The sequence below is a fragment of the Chelmon rostratus genome, chromosome 24 (genome assembly GCF_017976325.1).
Source record: "Chelmon rostratus isolate fCheRos1 chromosome 24, fCheRos1.pri, whole genome shotgun sequence".
Taxonomy (NCBI): domain Eukaryota; kingdom Metazoa; phylum Chordata; class Actinopteri; order Chaetodontiformes; family Chaetodontidae; genus Chelmon; species Chelmon rostratus.
The window spans coordinates 8,847,962-8,866,142 of record NC_055681.1 but is presented as its reverse complement, the minus strand read 5'-3'; the positions used below and the strand labels follow the sequence as shown (position 1 = coordinate 8,866,142).

Sequence of the window (18,181 nt, the reverse complement as noted above, 5' to 3'; positions counted from 1 at the left end):
ATTAATATTATAAATCTTGAATTTTGAAGATTCAGCTTCATGCTGAGAGTTAGACAAGGGGATTGATGTCACTCTTATGTAAACCTGTTAGCTTAGCTTAGCGAAAAGAAGCCAAGGAGCAGTAAGGCCAATCAATAGTCCGGCCTATAACCCCCACATAAAACCACAAAGAAGCAGTTAAACATAATAGATTTCACATTATCGGTAAGTGATGATTTTAAATGTTCAGCTTTCAAAAAAAAAAAAACAAAAACATATGCCCTAAGCGCCCTCAGTGTTAGCTTTGGCCATGGCAGGAAGTCCTCGCCGCATCACCTCTGCGTGACCACGAGCCTGCGAGGCTGGTGAACGTGCAGATGTGGCTGCTCGGGGGGCAGCTGGAGGTGTTCCTCAGGTATGAATGAAGGTTCACTGCACAAGGGCACAGAGTGAGGACGGAGTGCTCACACACACACACATGCTCACACACACACACACTCACACATTCACGCACATCGCAATAAATCATGAGGCTTGTTAGATTAATTATGTTCATGTTGTCGGCTCGTTTAGACTGCTTTTGGAAGATCTACTTACATTCTAGGACTATAATAGAGAGTCTTGTCCAGTATTTTTTTTTCATTTGTTGCTCAGAGAGTCTGCAGGCTGCTTCCAGCAAGTGTTGTTCAACGCTGTCAAACACTCACTGACACATGCGGAATGAACTGATGCCAGTTCAGTTTGTCGGGGAGGTATTGCTCGATATGAAGGTCAGCCGTGGGAAGCTATTTCTGTTGAGAAAAATGACATGAGGGGTGCTGGGAATACTGGGAAAACATGCCTTGAGTGATCAGAAACCATTTGGATGTCACAGACCAATGTGCTGACAACGCTATGTGGTCAGATACATCACATGCAGGCACAGTATAGAAAGTAAAAGAAAATAGAAGCCGGGTAGTCTGTCTGTTCCAGCTCAGCAATCAGGACTCTCAGCCTCCCGGTGCTCCGGCTTTCCAAATTGACAATTTTCTCAAAGTGTTATCCACAAAGACGAGAGGCTGTTATATATAGGCCTGAAGAGACGGCTCTCAGGACAAATAAACAGGTATTTATACACACACACACACACACACACACACACACACACACACAGTATGCACATTTGCACAAACAGCAGAGAATCAAAGAACCGTTGAAAGAATTGGTTTTTGAGATGTAAATGAAGGCAGATGGAACAGATTTCTCCAAGAAAAAGAGGCCATGGTGATACTGTATGTGTGTGTGTGTGACAGGACTTCCACACTTTCCTCTCCTTCCTGCCTCTGTATCAGTCATTGATTTGTGTGAACAAGAGAAACGTCTTTAATTTGAACTACTGAGGCTCCACAGAATAGTTAAACACCTTTACGTCAGTCAGGAAGACACTGAAGTGGTCTGATCCTGTGCACCAAACAGCGTTTTGATTGCAGGTTCTTACTGCCAAAGAATCTAAAGCCAGGACGACAAATTATGTGTGTGTATGTGTGTATGTGTAAGAGAGAGAGCAAGAGATGGAAAAACTGAGGGTGGAGAGAATGGAAGGTAAAAAAGAGATGTTGTTACTCCCTCTAGTGGTTCAACTCTTGCATAGTTCAGTCTAAAACACATACGGTACAACATGCCGAACAACAGAGTGGACACACAATTCACTTGATCGATACACTCTTTGCCAAAAATGAAAAAAGTCTTAACCTAACTTAAATTAATTCTTAAATTCAGCAATATACCAACCTAAGTTTAATCACAAAATATCTCTTCAGGGCCACAGAGGACATTATACAGTGTGTTTTGCAGGCTTAAGTTCAGAAACAGTTTACACATCATTTAAGCCTGATTACCAAAGACTTACATTTGACAAGCTAATTTCTGGACTACCCCTTTAATGACTTTGATTATTTAGTAACAAAGTGATGTGAAGCTCGGGGGAAAATCTTTGCAGCTCAGGGGATTTGGTCAGATTGCACTGTATCAAATAAATCATGTTATTGTGTAATGTTTACCTTGAAATCAGCAAACATTATCATGGATGTCTTGTCTGTAGGTGGCAGTAAGTGCAACCAAATTCAGCCCGGAGGCAGAGCTGCACGGCACCACCAGTCCTGGTGCTGGCAGACAGTCAAACACACTACTGGACTACAATTAGCACCAACCAGCTCCATTTGATGTGACTTGAGGACATAATGACTCAAGTCATGGCTGTCACAGAGGCATAAAAACATTTTATTAAAGAAGACGCGGGATGGTCTGTTTCCCTATATTCTATACATTATGTGCTATACAATGTAGAGGACAGACAGAGACAGACGGTGCAGGAGTGTTGAGCCAGGTTCAGTTTGATGTCTCATTTCACCTTTATTCGTTTTTTATTTTTATCTTTTTAAACACATATGCAAGAAAGAATTCATTGTAAGAAAGCAGTCAGCTGGTCCGGTGACCGTATGCAGCACCCATTTGTTTCACGGACGATAGAAACAAAAGAATCAAACCTGGAACATCACTTGACACACGTTTGTGTAGCTTGTTACAAGTCGATCATACAGACTTCACATACTTCTGCACTTTTAATGGAGTTAAATGTGGATTTGGAAGAGCCTGACAGACCAGATTAGAACAGTGAAGAGGTGTTAAAGCTGATAATTGACGCATGTCCGTTAATCGTTTTGTTTTTGGAAACGTGCTCCCTAACCCAGGGTCAGAGCTTCACCAAGGGGAGGTCGCTGCTCACAGCGGTTCATATGGAAAGGATTGTATTACTTGATGATTGAATTTTTACTTGAGTGGAAAGCTTTTAACTGTACACTAAGAAGGAAATCCAGCATATAGCCACGTCCAACACAGCAAACAAGACTTTGATTTTCCATTTTTGGGCTGAAGCGAGAGGTTGACTTCAATGTTCAGGTTTGGGATCGATTGTACGTTTATAATTCAGGGCTGTCAGCTCCTCTCAGACTGACTGTAAGCTTGGACTGACATTTTTGGGTTTGGGTCAGGTCGACATTTTTCTGCATGCGCTCACAGAGGATTGCATCCATCACACGGACTGCTTCCCCTCCTCAGTTTAACATTTAAAAAAGACAGACAGTCTGAGTGATCCAGTTGATGAAAAGTGAGCAACACCTTGTGCTACTATACTGAACCACTTCCACCCGGATGCTGTCAGCATCCTCATATGCACGTAGAGCAAATCTCACTTAAAAACACTACTAACACGACTCTTGTTTCCTTTACAGTGTCTTGTTTCAGAAAATAAACGGGCCACGTTCATATAACCATTAAATTCTTTAAACATGGACTGTCACTGAGAAATATTTACATTTTTTTAAGAAACATCTGAACATTTATAGTTGCTATTGTTTATGCAATGACAAGAAGTGAGGTCGTTGTGGTTGTTGAGAGGAGTGTTTCTTGGACGCGATCCATCTCATACAGACGCAAAAGAATAAAGTGTAAACTGAGCAGGGAAACGGAGGGAAACCACACAAATGGAAATTAAACTCGGAAAAACATTCTTTGTATCAGCTGATTCTGAGTCAAGGTGAAGACAGATGCTCTTTTGTTTCCTGTTTCTCACCCATTAATAGCAAACAGCTAAAAACGAAAACTATTAAAGCCACTAATGGCAGAAATTACTATAAGGTGTATACAAATTGGGCAACAAAGGGGCTTTTAGTCTGTATGAGCATGGTTCTTCACGCAGCTGGAAGCAGGACTGTCTGCGACTGCGTGCTGTGTGCGTAATTTAAAATCCACTGCATGATTGTGATTGGACAGCTGACCTGACGCACTAAAAAACCCTGGATTTTGAGGAGGAGAGAGTGGAGGACTAGGGTTAGACCGATATACCGGTGCACCAATACTGACCATAAATATTAAATATTCAATATGCTGAAGACTCCTGCCTGTCCATACAGCTTCAGTGCCTCATACTGTCATTTTCACCTTAATGAGAACACATCTCCAGCCTCTTCAGGAAGAATTTTTACTAAAAATGATCAGATTTATATCGTTTTAATAACTGCTACAAATACAAAATTGAAAAAATAGCAATATCGGACCCATATCGGTTGAACCCTAGTGAGAAGATGCAAAGCCACAGGTGCTGATGTGAAAAGACGCGTATATACACATACATACATACATTCTTGCATAAACTCTATGTACATACATTACGTGGGTTGGGACTAGATTTGGCAACCAAGCTGAGGAAAAAGGTTTTGTTTTTTTTCCTCATTAATAAGGCATGCCATGTAAGGTGGCCCTGTGTGACTCGAGTCTGACAGCAGCTTTTATTTATCTCTTCACACTCGGCTGGACTTCGTTTTCCCAAATTGAACTCATGTTTCGCAGACGTCTTGTGGAATTGTCTGTTTGGTGGTGTTTACTCTGCATGTCACGACAAGCTCTGAAAGTCTGATTTACTGGATTTTATTCCTTCGTGATCCTGCGCGGCCCACTTCACTGGAGCTGCCTGCTGTGATGTCATCACTTGGCGACCGCAGCCGCTGCCAAGCCGGAACGTTCGGGACGGCGCTGCATCGCTCCTCCAAGGCATGACATCATTTCGACATGAGGCGCATCAAGTCTGCTGGCCGGTCCCATCTCGGTGATGTCACAACTGCCCACTGTGATGTCATACCCCATGCTCCAACGGCTGGAAGCCTCGTCCGTCAACGCCTGCGCCATCGTGTCAGATATTTGACAGTCGTCGCCCCCGGGTGGCGCCTAGTGAGGCTCGCAGCCTCGGCTCTCTGGCTCTGTAGGGCAATTGGTGAGAAAACATGTGAAGGTTTTCATGGTCATGATGATACTTAGGAGTTAGCTACTGTCTCGCTGCAGAGCTCACAGTGTGGACATCATTTGTTTTACTGACAAAAAGCCTTCATCAGTAATTTTTATCCGATAATATTAAAATTAAAAGCAAATTAAGGGGTCATAAAACAATTGTAGCCTGGAGATTATTTCTAAAGTTCTTCGTTTCAGTTGTTTTGGTTCCTGTGCTGATGTTTTGAAAAGGCAAACCTGTAGTGTTCATTGAAGTCCAGTCTGAAGCTGAGGAAACGCAGACTCTCGTCTGAACTGGTCATCAGCAGCACCAGGAACTGCTGGACGATGCTCTGAAAGGAGAGGGAGGCGTGACGGAACAGAGAGAAAAGAGGCGTGAAAAGGAGAAGAAACAGCTGATTGCATTTCAGGATGCGTCAAATGCAAATGACAGCGGCTCCTGGACGAGGCTCAGGCTGGTACCTGGTAGAAGTGGGTGAGGATGCGGAGCTGGGAGCGCATCTTTGGTATGGTTTCCTGAAACTCCTGAATCCTCTTCTTCTCCTCCGCTTCCTGTTCGGCCGTCACTCCCCACTGACCCTAAATCAGACAGACGTACAGTATTTAGCTAGGATAGGATCACACATTCAAGAACCGTTATGTTCACATCATCCCACTCCTCTTCTCTCTGCATTTAGCTCATCTCTAACCCAGAAACCTGTGCCATCTTGCTTCCTACCTCCTCCTCTCTCTGTTTCTTCTTCTCTTCATACTGCAGTCGGAGGGTGAGTTCCTCTAGTGCAGAGCGGTACAGGGAGTCCTGGGCGCTCTGAAACTCAATGATCTGGTCAAATATGGCCCTCAGCTGGTTCAAAAGAGACTGGACAGACAAAGAAAAACAGAGTTTCAGGAAATTATTTTTTTCCCCGTAAGATTATCATCGTGTGTGTCAAAGAGTGTGTGTTACCCTGCTGTTATTGTCCAGCAGGCATCTGGAGATGATGGTGTCAAGGAAGACGTCGTGTGCAGCGATGATGTGGTCGAGATCCTGAGCCTGCTGTACTTTGTTCCACAGCTCGTCCCAGGAGCACTCCAGCACCTACACACACAAACACAGACACTTTACTAAAGCTGTGCGGGAATGACATTGTCCTTTTATTAAAAATCAGATATCATACAGTCAGTGTCATCCACCTCCGGTGCCATGGCGGTGCCTCCCGGTCCACAGTCAATATGTTTTTCTTAGAATTATTTTAACAGTTGTCTGAGCAGAGAAATCTTTTATTTACTGACTTTACTCAGCAGTAAAACCTGCAGTTAAATTTGCTATCCCATCTAAAACAACTCCATTAGTCTGACTTTCACCGGTTTGGACTTGAACCAGCCACCTTCTAAAATTGAGTTAACCTCACTAACATCAAGGCTACTGTTGATCTTGTAAATCAGAGTCATGCTGTGCTGCATTTAACTGACACAGCAGACCTCCTCCTGCTGTAATTACTACTTTTTTTACTGATGTTTTACAGCCTGCGATAGGAGCAGCACTGCTAATGGTCTGACCTCGAAGGTGATGTAGTACTGCATTTGGTGGATGAAGTGGACCATCTCAGAAGCCAGGATGTGACACTGATGCAGCACGCCGGACAACTCTGGAGGGTGAAAAGCACAACACGGCAGGTAAAGTTACAGCAGGATGCAGGCTACGTACTTGAAAAAGTGGTTAAAAAAAGGACAATTTTGCTCTTAAAATAAACAGAAATAACAACTAGAATTACCATCTCAAGTTGTACACCTCCACCAACCAGTCATGTTGCATTTACATCCACGCCTGGCCATGTACAATGTCAATATATACAATGTGTGTGTATGTGTATGTGTGTGTGTGTGTGTGTTTGAGTTTTTGTACCAGGCATGGTTTTGAGCAGCTTGGCATTACACATCTGTCCCTTCCAGATGTCAGTCAGAGTGTACTCCATCCTCTTGGCCCTCCACAGGAAATTAAACACTCGCAGGTAGTGGCCCATACACTCCCTTGTAAACACCTGAAACACACACACACACACACACACACACATATATATATATATATACACACATACATATACATACATATATACACACACACACACACACACACACACACATATATATATATATATATATATATATATATATATGACAACAGCAGTAACTGTTCTGAAGAGACAGAAACAGACACAGTGTGTTCAGAACTGTACTGAAAGTGTATGTGTGATACCGTTGCAATGGGTCCATCAACATGGTAGTCCAGACTGAACACATCCCAGCCTGTGTCACCAGGAGACACCTGGGGCAAACAGAAGACATGTCAAATGGTGAGGACGTGCTGAAGTTAGACCTGCAACACAGCAACATTCACAACACACGCGTTACCTCTAGCAGGCGCACATCCAGCCTCTTGAGGATCTCTGCGTTGTCAAACTGGGCGTTTGTGGCTCTGACTGCCGTCTCTAAGATACCAGTCAGGTTGTGTTGGTACAAAGTGGTGGCAGGGCGCACTAACTCCGGTCTGGGACAAAATAAGTAGGATACCATAAGATTAAACTTTAGATTTTGCAAACTATTATACTGCTAACTTGATAAATTCAAAGTGCGTGTTGCTAACTTGAGCAGGTCCATGAGGTGTCTGATGAAGTCACCCTGGCCCAGCAGCAGGTATCTCCTCATGGCCTGCAGATGCTCCAGCAGCAGGTAGTTGCGGTTGAGAACGTCCAGCAGGTATTTGCTGGTGTCAAAGTAGGCTGCATCGATCTTCTCCTGAAATGCCCCCTCCAGGTCTGACAGCAGCTCTGCAGCTAGAAAGGACAAGATGAGAGGGGTACTAGAGCTAGCATAGGTAATGTATTTTAAAAGCCTTTTTTCTTATATTTGTTGAAATTCAATTAACGTCCTGACAGCAATCATTTAATTACATGCAAAACAAACGAAAAGAAATGAAAAAAATCCTAAAAATTTGACTGGGATCTGGCTTGACCAAGCCATTCTCCCCTCCCGGTCCAAAGAGACCTCTGCTGCTGGACAACCAGGGAGGAGGGAGTGTGATGCCCTTCAACAGATACTGTAAAAGCCACAGATCAAACTGGTCAGATGAAAACCTGCAGACTGAATCAATAGAATATGGCTAAGTATACCTCTTTCCTCTTCATCTTCAAAGCGGAGAGGAGGACGAGGCCAGTGAGCGGTAAGAGCATTGATCACTGCCAGTACACTAGCCTACGTCAATATAACAATATCAATACGCTGAGGACAAAGCAAAAAGGAGGCTTCTTATTGGCCAATGATGTCATTAGTACACCTGACTCAAAAAGCAACACTGAAAAAGAAAGAAAACAAAAGTACCAATAAAGCCGTAAACTTTTACATGTTCAGCATATTGTAGTTTCTTGTTGCTGCTTCTCAATGTTATTTGTACTTTGGTTGATATTTTTCAAAAGACAACGTCCAAAAACTCCTAATTATGCGCACGGAGCAGATGGAGGAGAGAGCCTACCGTCTTTGGGCGTGTCGGCAGACTTGGATGCCGGCGTGATTTTGCCCGGCGGTGTTCTGTCATGACAAACTTGATGCAGGAAGTTGATGGATTTACCGATCAGCAGGACCTGGAAGGGAGAGATAATATGATGCAAGCTGAGCAGCAGCCTGGAGATAATAGTTGGCTATAATCATAACATAAAAAAGTCGTTGTATTGTCTTTAATGTGTGTTTCAACCGGCCGACACCTGGGTGTGTATGGCAATAAGCCTGGTGTATGGTGATGGCTAAAGTCTGGGTGTGCATACCTTGCGAGCCTGGTCCATGGTGATGAATGAGGGGATCATTGACTTCCTGAGGGAGTACTTGTCGTGCCACAGACGATCTGTCTTCACGTTGGGATCTGACGCTACAAAGAACTACACACACATACATACCCAGTTTAAGACACAATGGGAAGTTTAATTCTACTAGAGTGAATAAAAAGAATTGATTACAGTGTCTATAAGAAGCCTTTGGCCTGAATGTATTCTGATGACACTTTTGATGAGTAAAGTTGAGTCAAACACTGAATAAACAGCTCTATGGAGCCGGCGTGCAGTCCATTACAGAGGTTTCCATCCTTTGTCACATTCACTTAGATTGTCCATTTAATTCAGAGGGTACTACAGTAGCTCCGACTTGCTTTCTAATGGGCTTGCTGAGGGCTGCGTTCTCTATGTATGCCGATACATTTTTGAACTGACTCCAACTGTCAGGCTCACTATGGACTCTGTGTCTAACGAGCACTTTCCAACAAGCTAATACCTGAAATAAGACGCTACAAAGAACTTTACTACAGACACCACAAGGCTGAGTTTTAGTATGAATATAAGTATATATAGTGTTGGCAGCAGCAGAACAACCAGCAATAGTATAAGTGACAGTTTTAGCATATATAATAAGAAGTAGCATGTAATATGTGTCACCATAGAAGACAATAGATTTTCTTCACAGCCATTTGAACCAACAAATATAACACAAGATTATCACTTTTGCCTTTTCAGCTTCTCAGACTACGCTACATTTGAGTTTCTGTTGTCTTTGTACAACCTAAAACATCTCATATTTACGCCATAATTAAAGACAGTGTTTGTTTTGTGTGTGTCTGAGAGATCTCTGGGGTAATTTCCCTCCTGAAAGGTGCAATAACTTTGTCTCAGTGTTCTTAAACACAGCACTTAAGACCAGAGTCCAGGGATGACTGACGGTTAATGCTGGACACATAAATAGCGAGTGTGTGCGAGAGAAACGGAAAGGGAGAAAGGGCAGGGAGAAGTAAAGGAGAAACATCCATCACTGCGCTCTCCATTACACTCCTCTCATCGGTCCTCATTTAAGAAGCTGTCCTGCCTCTCTCCCTCTTTACTTCTCTCCCTCTCTCCTCCTCTCAGTAATGTTCTTTCTCATAGGGGTCAAACGTCAGAGCAGTCGGACAGAACAATGTTCCAGAGATGACCAATAAATTCCTGCTGGACTTCTGGGAAGCAGCATGCATCTCTCTCATTAAGCTTCAGACACACGACACCATCTTCCGGGCTGATTACAACCACAGATTTTCTCATCAACAAGGAAGTATGTGTGTGTGTGTGTGTGTGTGTGTGTGTGTACCTCGTGGTAGGTGTCTTCTAGCTCGCCGTCGTAGATCCACCTGTACAGGAAGTTGAGGATGGGGTGTGACACCAGGCTGAGGATGTGTTGAACCAGCGCCCTCATCTGTGGGTCCCCCGTTTTCCCGTACGAGTGGACGGCTGAGGCAAGCTCGCCTCCTTTCCGACCTGACCAGGCACACACAAGCAGAATGAAACGAGCGCTGAAGGGACTGCATTAAACATAGTGTGTCGACCGACCTGTCCAAAACCAAATACAGCATGCACCCACACACACCCGACCTACCTTGGCAGAAGTCGACGAGGGCGGCCAGCGTTTTGAGTCGGACTTTGGGGTCGTACATCCAGACCAGGAGCCTTCTGAGAGTCAGACTGCTCTCTGTGCACACGATCACACCCTGCTCATCCTCCACCTGCAACTACAACACATACGGAAATCATGTTATTTGAAATCTTTCCCCACACAGGAAGAGTATGTATTTAAACTGAAGGCAGGCAATGTTTTCAGGAGGGGAAAAGTGATTTTTGTTTGAACACGAATTTCATTTTTTGTATTCTATGAACTTCTGAACATCATTCATCCCTGTAAGCATCCATCTGTCAAGCACTGGTTACCTGGGAGTGGAGGACGGACAGTAGCCTGTAGTACTCCTTCAGCTCCTGGTGGAGCGAGGCGCAGAAGCTCTGAGTGGAGGAAACAGAGGGGTCAGAGGGAGACGGAAAGTGTTTGCAGAGGGTTCGATACAAAAACAGCGTGTCCTCGGAAGATAATGAACACATATGACACACCTGTCCGACCAGCCCAAAGGCCCGGTCGAGGCTCCTGGCGTCCGTATACTTCCTGACTTTGTTGTGGAGCCAGCCGAGCTCGGCCAGTCTGCTGCTGGTGTCCCTCAGAGACTTGCACAGCACCACCTGGTGAGGCACGGCACACATTACAACACATACGTGCACGAGGCACCACAGACTGTGTTTGTTACATAAATGCAATGACACATACAGGAAATGATACTGCCTGATCCTGAACCGAGTACTTTAATATTTGTTATCTGTTCATACCGAGTCCACTGAGCCCGACATTGCAGGGTTATTATGTCCAAACACAAGGACATGATGATGGTATATTAATTACAAATGGAACTGTGTTTAAAACAAGCATCAACTGTCATTTTGGGAGCTCTGACAGAGCTGCTTCATGCAGTCTTGCAGCAACCGATCTGTTTTCCAGCTGGGGAGGAGTTCACATTTAATGATGCATTAAATTTTTATCTGTTTAACAAAACCTTTTATCCAGAGAGCTTTACAAAGAGAAGTTAAGTGGCCGAAGACGAGTCCAAAATATCTCCATCCTAGACTCATTTATCTCTGCTCTCAGTGGCTGCGTCTGCTTTAGGACGGTGACAGCAGATTGACCACAGGTCTATGTTTAGCAGCACTGGGAGAATGAGGGACAGGTTACATCTGAAGCCCTCCTATTGATGATATGGGAGAGGAAGAGGAGGAGGAGGAGAGGGGAGTAAAAGGAATTGACAGGACAGAGAAGAGAGAAAACAGAGGTCGATGTGGCTCGGTGCCAAAGAGCATCATATTGATCTGTTGAATCTTTCTTTTAAACTCCAATCAACAACAACAGCCTTGATATCATATCATCTACTCTGGATATGTGGTGGCGTTACTTCAGCTCTGCCTAATAAGAAAAACTATCCAAGTTCTCTCCAAAAGAAGACAGTGAGCAGCTAGTTTTAGTGTTGGATATGTTCCCCTTTGAAAAAAATCTCCTTTGTTTGCATAAATAAACAACAATAAAAAGAAAATGTGTTAAAGACAACAGCACTTTCAGTAGAAACAGTGTTGAAACAAGTAGTCAACCATCAACAGTTCCTTTTCAACACACACACACACACACACACACACACACACACACACAACGACACACATTATTTTGGGGAGTGTGTGCTGCACTGATTAGTCTATTAAAAGCTTTACAGGGTTAGATGTAGTTTCAGGTACCTTGCTGTCTATTTTATAGCAGTTATCCTGGGCGCTCATCTTGATGAACTTGCCATCGATTCCCTGGAAGACGTAGAGGATGTCCCGTACCAGCGCCGCCTCGCTCACCTCCCCTGCACCGTCAGGACACGGGAGGACAGACAATTTCCCGTACATCAGAAACAAAAACATTGGTGAACACAGTGAAAGTTCACAAAGTTCACAGATAGCAACACATAAATGATGCTCTGGTCAACCTGTAGCCTGCACAGCATGCAGGCAGTCTGGGTCACACGTCACTCACCGTCTCGGCGAGGACGGACCACTCTGGAGGGAGCCGGGGGTCCGAGGGGTGCTCGAGTTGCGGGCAGGGCCAGAGCAGAGGAAGGAGAGCAGCTTGCGGGAAGAGTCCAGGCCAGCCGAGAGCCCAGAGGCTGACCAGCTCCTGCTGCAGACTGGGGGGGTTGACTGAAACACACACACACACACACAGATTCACTGTTGCTGACCAGTCCGAGCAAAGGAGAGTTCACATGCAAACAGGTGAGCTCAGAGATCTGATTCATGCTAACAAATACAAGGCTTTGTTCTGATTGTTCCCATAGAAATCCAACAGATTTGGGTGTAGTCAGTTTTTTTGTACCTTCGTCCACCCACATCCACAGAGCACATTCACAGGAAAGGTTATCTTGTAAACAATGAACTTGGTAAAGTATTTTCCACAACAGAGTTAGCAAAAAGACAGCGACTTCTGAAATAATTCTGTCAGATGTGACTTGTTGTCAAAGAAAATGCAGATGTGCCAGTGAACTACATAAAAGCATTTTCTTCAGATTACAAGGCATTCATACTTGAGTTTAATCGCAACCTCAACAAACAAAGCTAACATGCTGGCCAACATTATTGGTTCCCTGATGGACAATGCACTCAGAACAGCAAACTAACTAATAAAAAAAGAAGCCGAACAAACATCTTTGCATAATCAAAGCACCACTACTGAGAGTTTTTTTTACGACTGGAGTGAGGATTTGCCCTTTCACGACTAAAAGGTGAACCCAGACAGCCCACTGGTCATTTGCAGCTGAAGGACTACTGCATTATTAATGAGGATAAGTGGAATTAAATGGCCTTCTGATGCCTCATAAAACAGATTTAGAAGAGGTCAGCATGAGAGGCAAGTTCTGGTGCTAATTGATGTTTCCTTTATCTGGCTGTGAGCGTTTTTACAGGATAAGAATCAGATAAATAACCCTCTTCTCCCCAGAGCCTTTTGCTGCTTAAACACAGCTGATAGGTGCTTATGCAGATATAAGTGTGTTGTCTTCTCTATTAATGTGTCAACTAATGGCTCCATCACGATATGGACTACATAAGTAACAGTTTGTGGTGCTACTGGACTGGATGTGATATTGTAGAGTGTACACTTAATATTGACTGTATATAGATACATGCAGAACATTACAGGTGTCAATCAAGGCATAATGTTGGCTTGTGGTTCATCGTGGAGTTCATGTGTATTTGGAGCTAATTTAAGTTTATCCATTAAGACCCATTAAAACTGCCTGCATATTGTGAGGCAACAGGTCCGTTTGTGTGTGATGCTCTTCTGAAAATGCTCACCCAGCTAGCAGGGACTGCGGCGTTGGCGTGGGCCCGTTCAGTGTGTAGACGCCCAGGCTGGAGATGCCGCTGGTCCCCACGCTGGCCGACAGACCGGCGCTCCTCTCCCCGTAGCCCAGGGCCAGGCTCTGAGGCCGGGTGCAGTAGAACGGGGTGGAGTGGGCGTCCCTGGGGAGGGCCTGGGCAAAGAGTGCCCCATAGTTTCCAACCTGGGAATGACACGGTGAGAAAGAGAGGGGGATCAAGTCTGTATCACCCTCATACTTTATTATAATTTTAATCATTAAAGCACATAAAGTAAAACAATAACCATAAAAACAATTAAGTAAGTCTAATCAAAAAGCTTGAGACTGCATGAGTGTTTGTGTGTGTTCCTCACCCTGCTGGATGGTTTGCGGGGGTCTTCAGAGAGGCTGAGCAGCAAGTAGAGCACAGACCAGCGATGCTTCAGAACACTCTGTGAAACAGGAAACACAACATCAGCTAAACATCATTGCAATCTGGTGGGGGACACTTTAGTAAAATCCTAAATTCACATTGCATGTAATACATAATCAATGTATAAATAATAATATCAATACTACATTGTCTGTTGCTTTGTGAGATATTGTTGCACACGTATATGCGGTATCTTGAGTTGAGTGGGGAATTTTCCCATTATGGTTCAGTGGGTTTTTTTGTTTGGGTAAACCCGTCCTGAAAGAACACAAACACCAACCTGCGTCTGCAGCTTTCTGTGCAGTTCTGAGAACAGAGCAGCGTCTGCTTCTCTTCTCTGCTTCAGCACTGCAACAGACAAAATCTGTCAGCTGGGATGTTTGAATGTCAAGTAGGAAAGCTCCTTCAGCACTAATAACTCATTGAACCGACGAACATGCACCAAGGTCGGAAAACTCCTGCTGTTCCCTGCAGGATTAGTGCACGTTATGTTTGTGTTAGTGGTCTATGACCAATTTAAACAACAAAAAAGGAAAGAACATGATAAACTTAATCTGCAGAGCAAAAGCTGTCTGCTTAGAAAAGCAGACAGGTTGCAGACTGCACATTCGGCTTTGTTCTGCAGCACAAAGAAAGCTGCCCTGAGACTGTGAATAGAAAAAGATCTCTAGTGCCTGTATTCATGAGACCTTCATCATTTTGATGTCTTAAATGGATATATTTAGAGCTTTTCAAGCATGAACAATCTCAGGAATCCCTCTCTACATTTCAAAGGCAAGGTGAGAAATTGCTGCATGACAATATACAGAAAACTAACTTTAGAAAGAGCAAGCTTGGCCCCTGCATCAACATCTAACTACCAGCTGTGCTATGACATGCCACAGTTGGCAAATGATATTTCTGTAGCTTCTTTTGCTGAAACTTAAAAATCATTTGATTTCATCACATCAGCAATCAATATAATAAATCCAGTCAACACATGCATTTTACCGACATAAAAGTGCACAAATGGAGCCAATATACAAAACCACCTGACAGGAACAGATGGGCAGATTTGGCTGGTGGGCTGGAGACAATACCGCAGAGACTAATTAGTAGCATAAATTATGGTGGTAGTTGTGCTGTAACCTATAGTATGAATGTGGTGTCATTGAGGGAAATTTGTCCAAAGGGTACTTACATTCTTTCTTGATCTTTTCAGACACCAAGAACTCATCCCGTTCAATGGTGGGGGCGTAGTTGCTTCCAATGACTCGCACTGCATACTGAAACTGGTGGGCAACTTCAGCTGGAAAAGGAAATAACAAGTAGTGACTAAAGATCGGGATAAATAGGTAGAACTTTGATGTAATGTAGAAATAACCAACAGCTGTGACCTGAGTTTTTTTTCCCCCCACTGCTATTACCCCACATTTCTCCCATTCATTTTGCCTCAAAAAGTTGGAAGTGCACAGTATAACCCTACAAACTTAGGTTATGGCTATTGCTTTGAAAAGGTTGTAAATAATGGAACAACATACTGTGGCTAAATAGAAATTACAGCTGAGACGTTTGTCAACACTGCCACGTAGGTAAAGCTGCAATCACGTCAAAGTGACTGAAAAACACCGGATCATATTGACATTCTTCTCCCTATCGCTGATCAAACATGCTAGCCTTCCTCTGAGATGTCTGCATCCAGCAGGGGCCTGCAGCTAACAAGACACAAGCGCATCCAATAACCATACAAACTGTGCGCTGGCCAACACGAGAGCTAACTGGCTAGCAAGCTCACAGATAGCTTAAGTGAACCGCTGCCCACTTTATCAAAAAAAGCTAACAGTTTATTAATGTTACAGTGATAGCTGGAGGGACCATGAAGCTGTTAACCGGGATGTGTAGTGTCTAGCCAAGCCCATTGGCTGACAGCTATGTTACGCAGACCAAGCCCCGCTATGTGCCGTTATTCAACAGAGCGTAAGTGATACAAGACTCAATTACAGCTGTATTTTTAAACATTCGGATATTTACATGTAAGTTTGTTTGCTTGCTTGTAAGGGTGGTAAGAAATAATTAATACGCTCTCTTCAATTCGGCATATGTCCAAATGACCAAACAGCATTAATTTCAGTAAAATTTCAAGGTTTTCTCCAACCTTCCATCACACAAACACACCGGGCTCAGGCGGCACAAGGATTGTAAAAAGTTTGATTATCATCAAGAATTTGTGCTACCTGGTTTGGAAATGACACGCCGAATTCGCCAATATACGATAACGATTCCGACGATGAGTTTATATCATGTTTAAAATGTGTATGATTAGCAATGGGAAGGGCACCGACATAGTGTCGAATCTTTCAATGAGGTTAGCTTTGACGTTTCCTGAATACTGGAGTATTGCTGGTATCTGTACTAGCGCGGAGCATGCTAGCGCTAATTGATGAAGCTACCTTCGCTTTTCCCCGTGATCCTGCAGCAGAGGCTCTGGAGAAGCACGTTGGGTGATTTCTGATCCAGGGTCGCCATACTGTCGTGGCTAACTTTGCTTGTATTGCCCAATGACTCAATAAACTACACTGTATGATATGAACTAACTCCAATCTCCCACTACCAAGAACGCCATTTTGACAAGGTGAGTCAAGCTAGCATGACTCAGGAAGATTATGACCGCAACTAGTGCCATATTGCCTTCAAAGTAAGAGCATAGAATTTCTGAGGGTAATATATCAAGCTAAAGTGGAAGTACTAGATTAATGTAGAAATTAATTAATTATGTAATACAACTTAATTTAATTTAAATCAGAATGCAGTTTTTTTTATCAGAAAAATACACTCCTGTCCTTTCATATTTGGTCTGTGTTGGCTTTTACAGCACTCCTATTGATCTGAATTAGGCTTCAGTAGAAGTCGTCTTGTCAAGGATGAAAATGTAAATAGAATTGTAGTCAACACTATCAAGTCAAAAATGCTAAAGGAAACAACCCTAAACTATATACAAATACTTTAATTTTTGCCAAAAGTACAAGAATGAGAATATGCCTATATCTAAAATACTTTTGACGTTCTAAAAATACACATAACTTAGTGGCATTTTTAATAAACTCTAAATTGCATGTGGGTTCTTAGCAATACTTTCAAGGAAAGAAGCTCTCTAGTAAAACCTTCATTATGAAGGTTACAACCGGATACGGTGGTTGTTACTCTAGTACATTTGACGCTGGTGTTTCAAAAGAACCCGCCGAAAAGCGTCTCCAGGAAACAGCGGATGGATAAATGAATGAAAACATTTCCCCCCGGAAACATAGCGCCATGGACTGTAGTTCTGACCCTTCTGACCTCCCCAGACAGTCAGCTTTTCTAAACTGACGGCTTAATGATACGCTTATTGCTTTTATTTTAATGATTTATAAAACATCTTTAGAATGAAGAAAATGATTTTAACTGTGCCAATTTGCTGTACTGATGAAGTGGACACCAGATATTAGAGGAATATGAATTTGATTATATCAAGTTATTATTAATATTTTGAATTATATTTTTTCATTATTATGAAAGCTATGCGGAGAAAAGAAAGATTTATGTGAGTTTTTTTTAACGATTTCAGCACCGTTCGGGTGGACAGCACCACTGGGGTGTCCAAACACACACACACACACACACACACACACACACACACACACACACACAACCGCTGACCCAAGAATCAGATACTTTCTGATTGGGGACGCGGCTTTTGTCCCCAATTAGACAAGCCGTCCCCAATTGGGTGGAATTTCGTAGCATATGAAAGAAGCCGAAGACACATATCGTACACATTTAGTGCACTATCCTCTCATTGCATTTTGCTGGGTTTTATTAAAGTTATTGGCGACTTTACCTTCGTTGCACCATCATGCCCCGAGCAAACAAATCAATCTCCTCATTAACTGAAACGTCCAATCAATTACGCACTAAAACACGCGAGTGCGCATGCGCTCACCTCCAGCCACAGTCCCCCACCTGGCTCCTCGTGACGTAGATGAGCGAAAAGCTCCTTTCGCCAACGCGCGAGACAAGAAGATTACCAGCACACGCGCAGAGGGGGGAGAGGGAGCGCGCGCGCGAGAGAGAGAGAGAGGCGGAGGGAGTTGCTCGTAGTTTCGTGTTAGACGCGCAGGAGGAGCGGCACACTTGTCTGTGCCTGTATGAACTGTCCGAACAGCGTAGAGAGAGCCGGA

At 43.6% G+C, this 18,181-nt stretch overlaps 1 protein-coding gene across 1 annotated transcript; it reads right to left on the bottom strand.

Annotated features, from left to right (window-relative positions):
* Window positions 1-2,345: 2,345 nt before the first annotated feature.
* On the bottom strand, window positions 2,346-16,564 carry tubgcp3 (tubulin, gamma complex associated protein 3). Its single transcript, XM_041966516.1, has 23 exons — window positions 16,415-16,564; window positions 15,166-15,273; window positions 14,266-14,333; window positions 13,927-14,004; window positions 13,548-13,756; window positions 12,232-12,395; window positions 11,949-12,061; window positions 10,728-10,853; window positions 10,554-10,622; window positions 10,225-10,357; window positions 9,940-10,106; window positions 8,598-8,708; window positions 8,309-8,417; window positions 7,424-7,613; window positions 7,192-7,327; window positions 7,037-7,105; window positions 6,686-6,821; window positions 6,340-6,428; window positions 5,747-5,878; window positions 5,519-5,659; window positions 5,263-5,379; window positions 5,038-5,132; window positions 2,346-4,772 (listed from the first exon to the last, which is right to left on the bottom strand). The coding sequence occupies exons 1-23, from the start codon at window positions 16,488-16,490 to the stop codon at window positions 4,706-4,708; spliced, it is 2,703 nt and encodes a 900-aa protein (XP_041822450.1). The 5' UTR covers window positions 16,491-16,564; the 3' UTR covers window positions 2,346-4,705.
* Between the last annotated feature and the right edge of the window lie 1,617 nt (window positions 16,565-18,181).

Coding starts and splice junctions, on each gene's coding strand:
- tubgcp3 (XM_041966516.1), bottom strand. CDS start 16,490: ATGGCGACCCTGGATCAGAAATCACCCAACGTGCTTCTCCAGAGCCTC. Junction 12,396..13,547: donor CCGCAGTCCCTGCTAGCTGG/GTGAGCATTTTC, acceptor TGTGTGTTTCAG/TCAACCCCCCCAGTCTGCAG. Junction 7,106..7,191: donor TGGATGTGCGCCTGCTAGAG/GTAACGCGTGTG, acceptor TGTTTGCCCCAG/GTGTCTCCTGGTGACACAGG.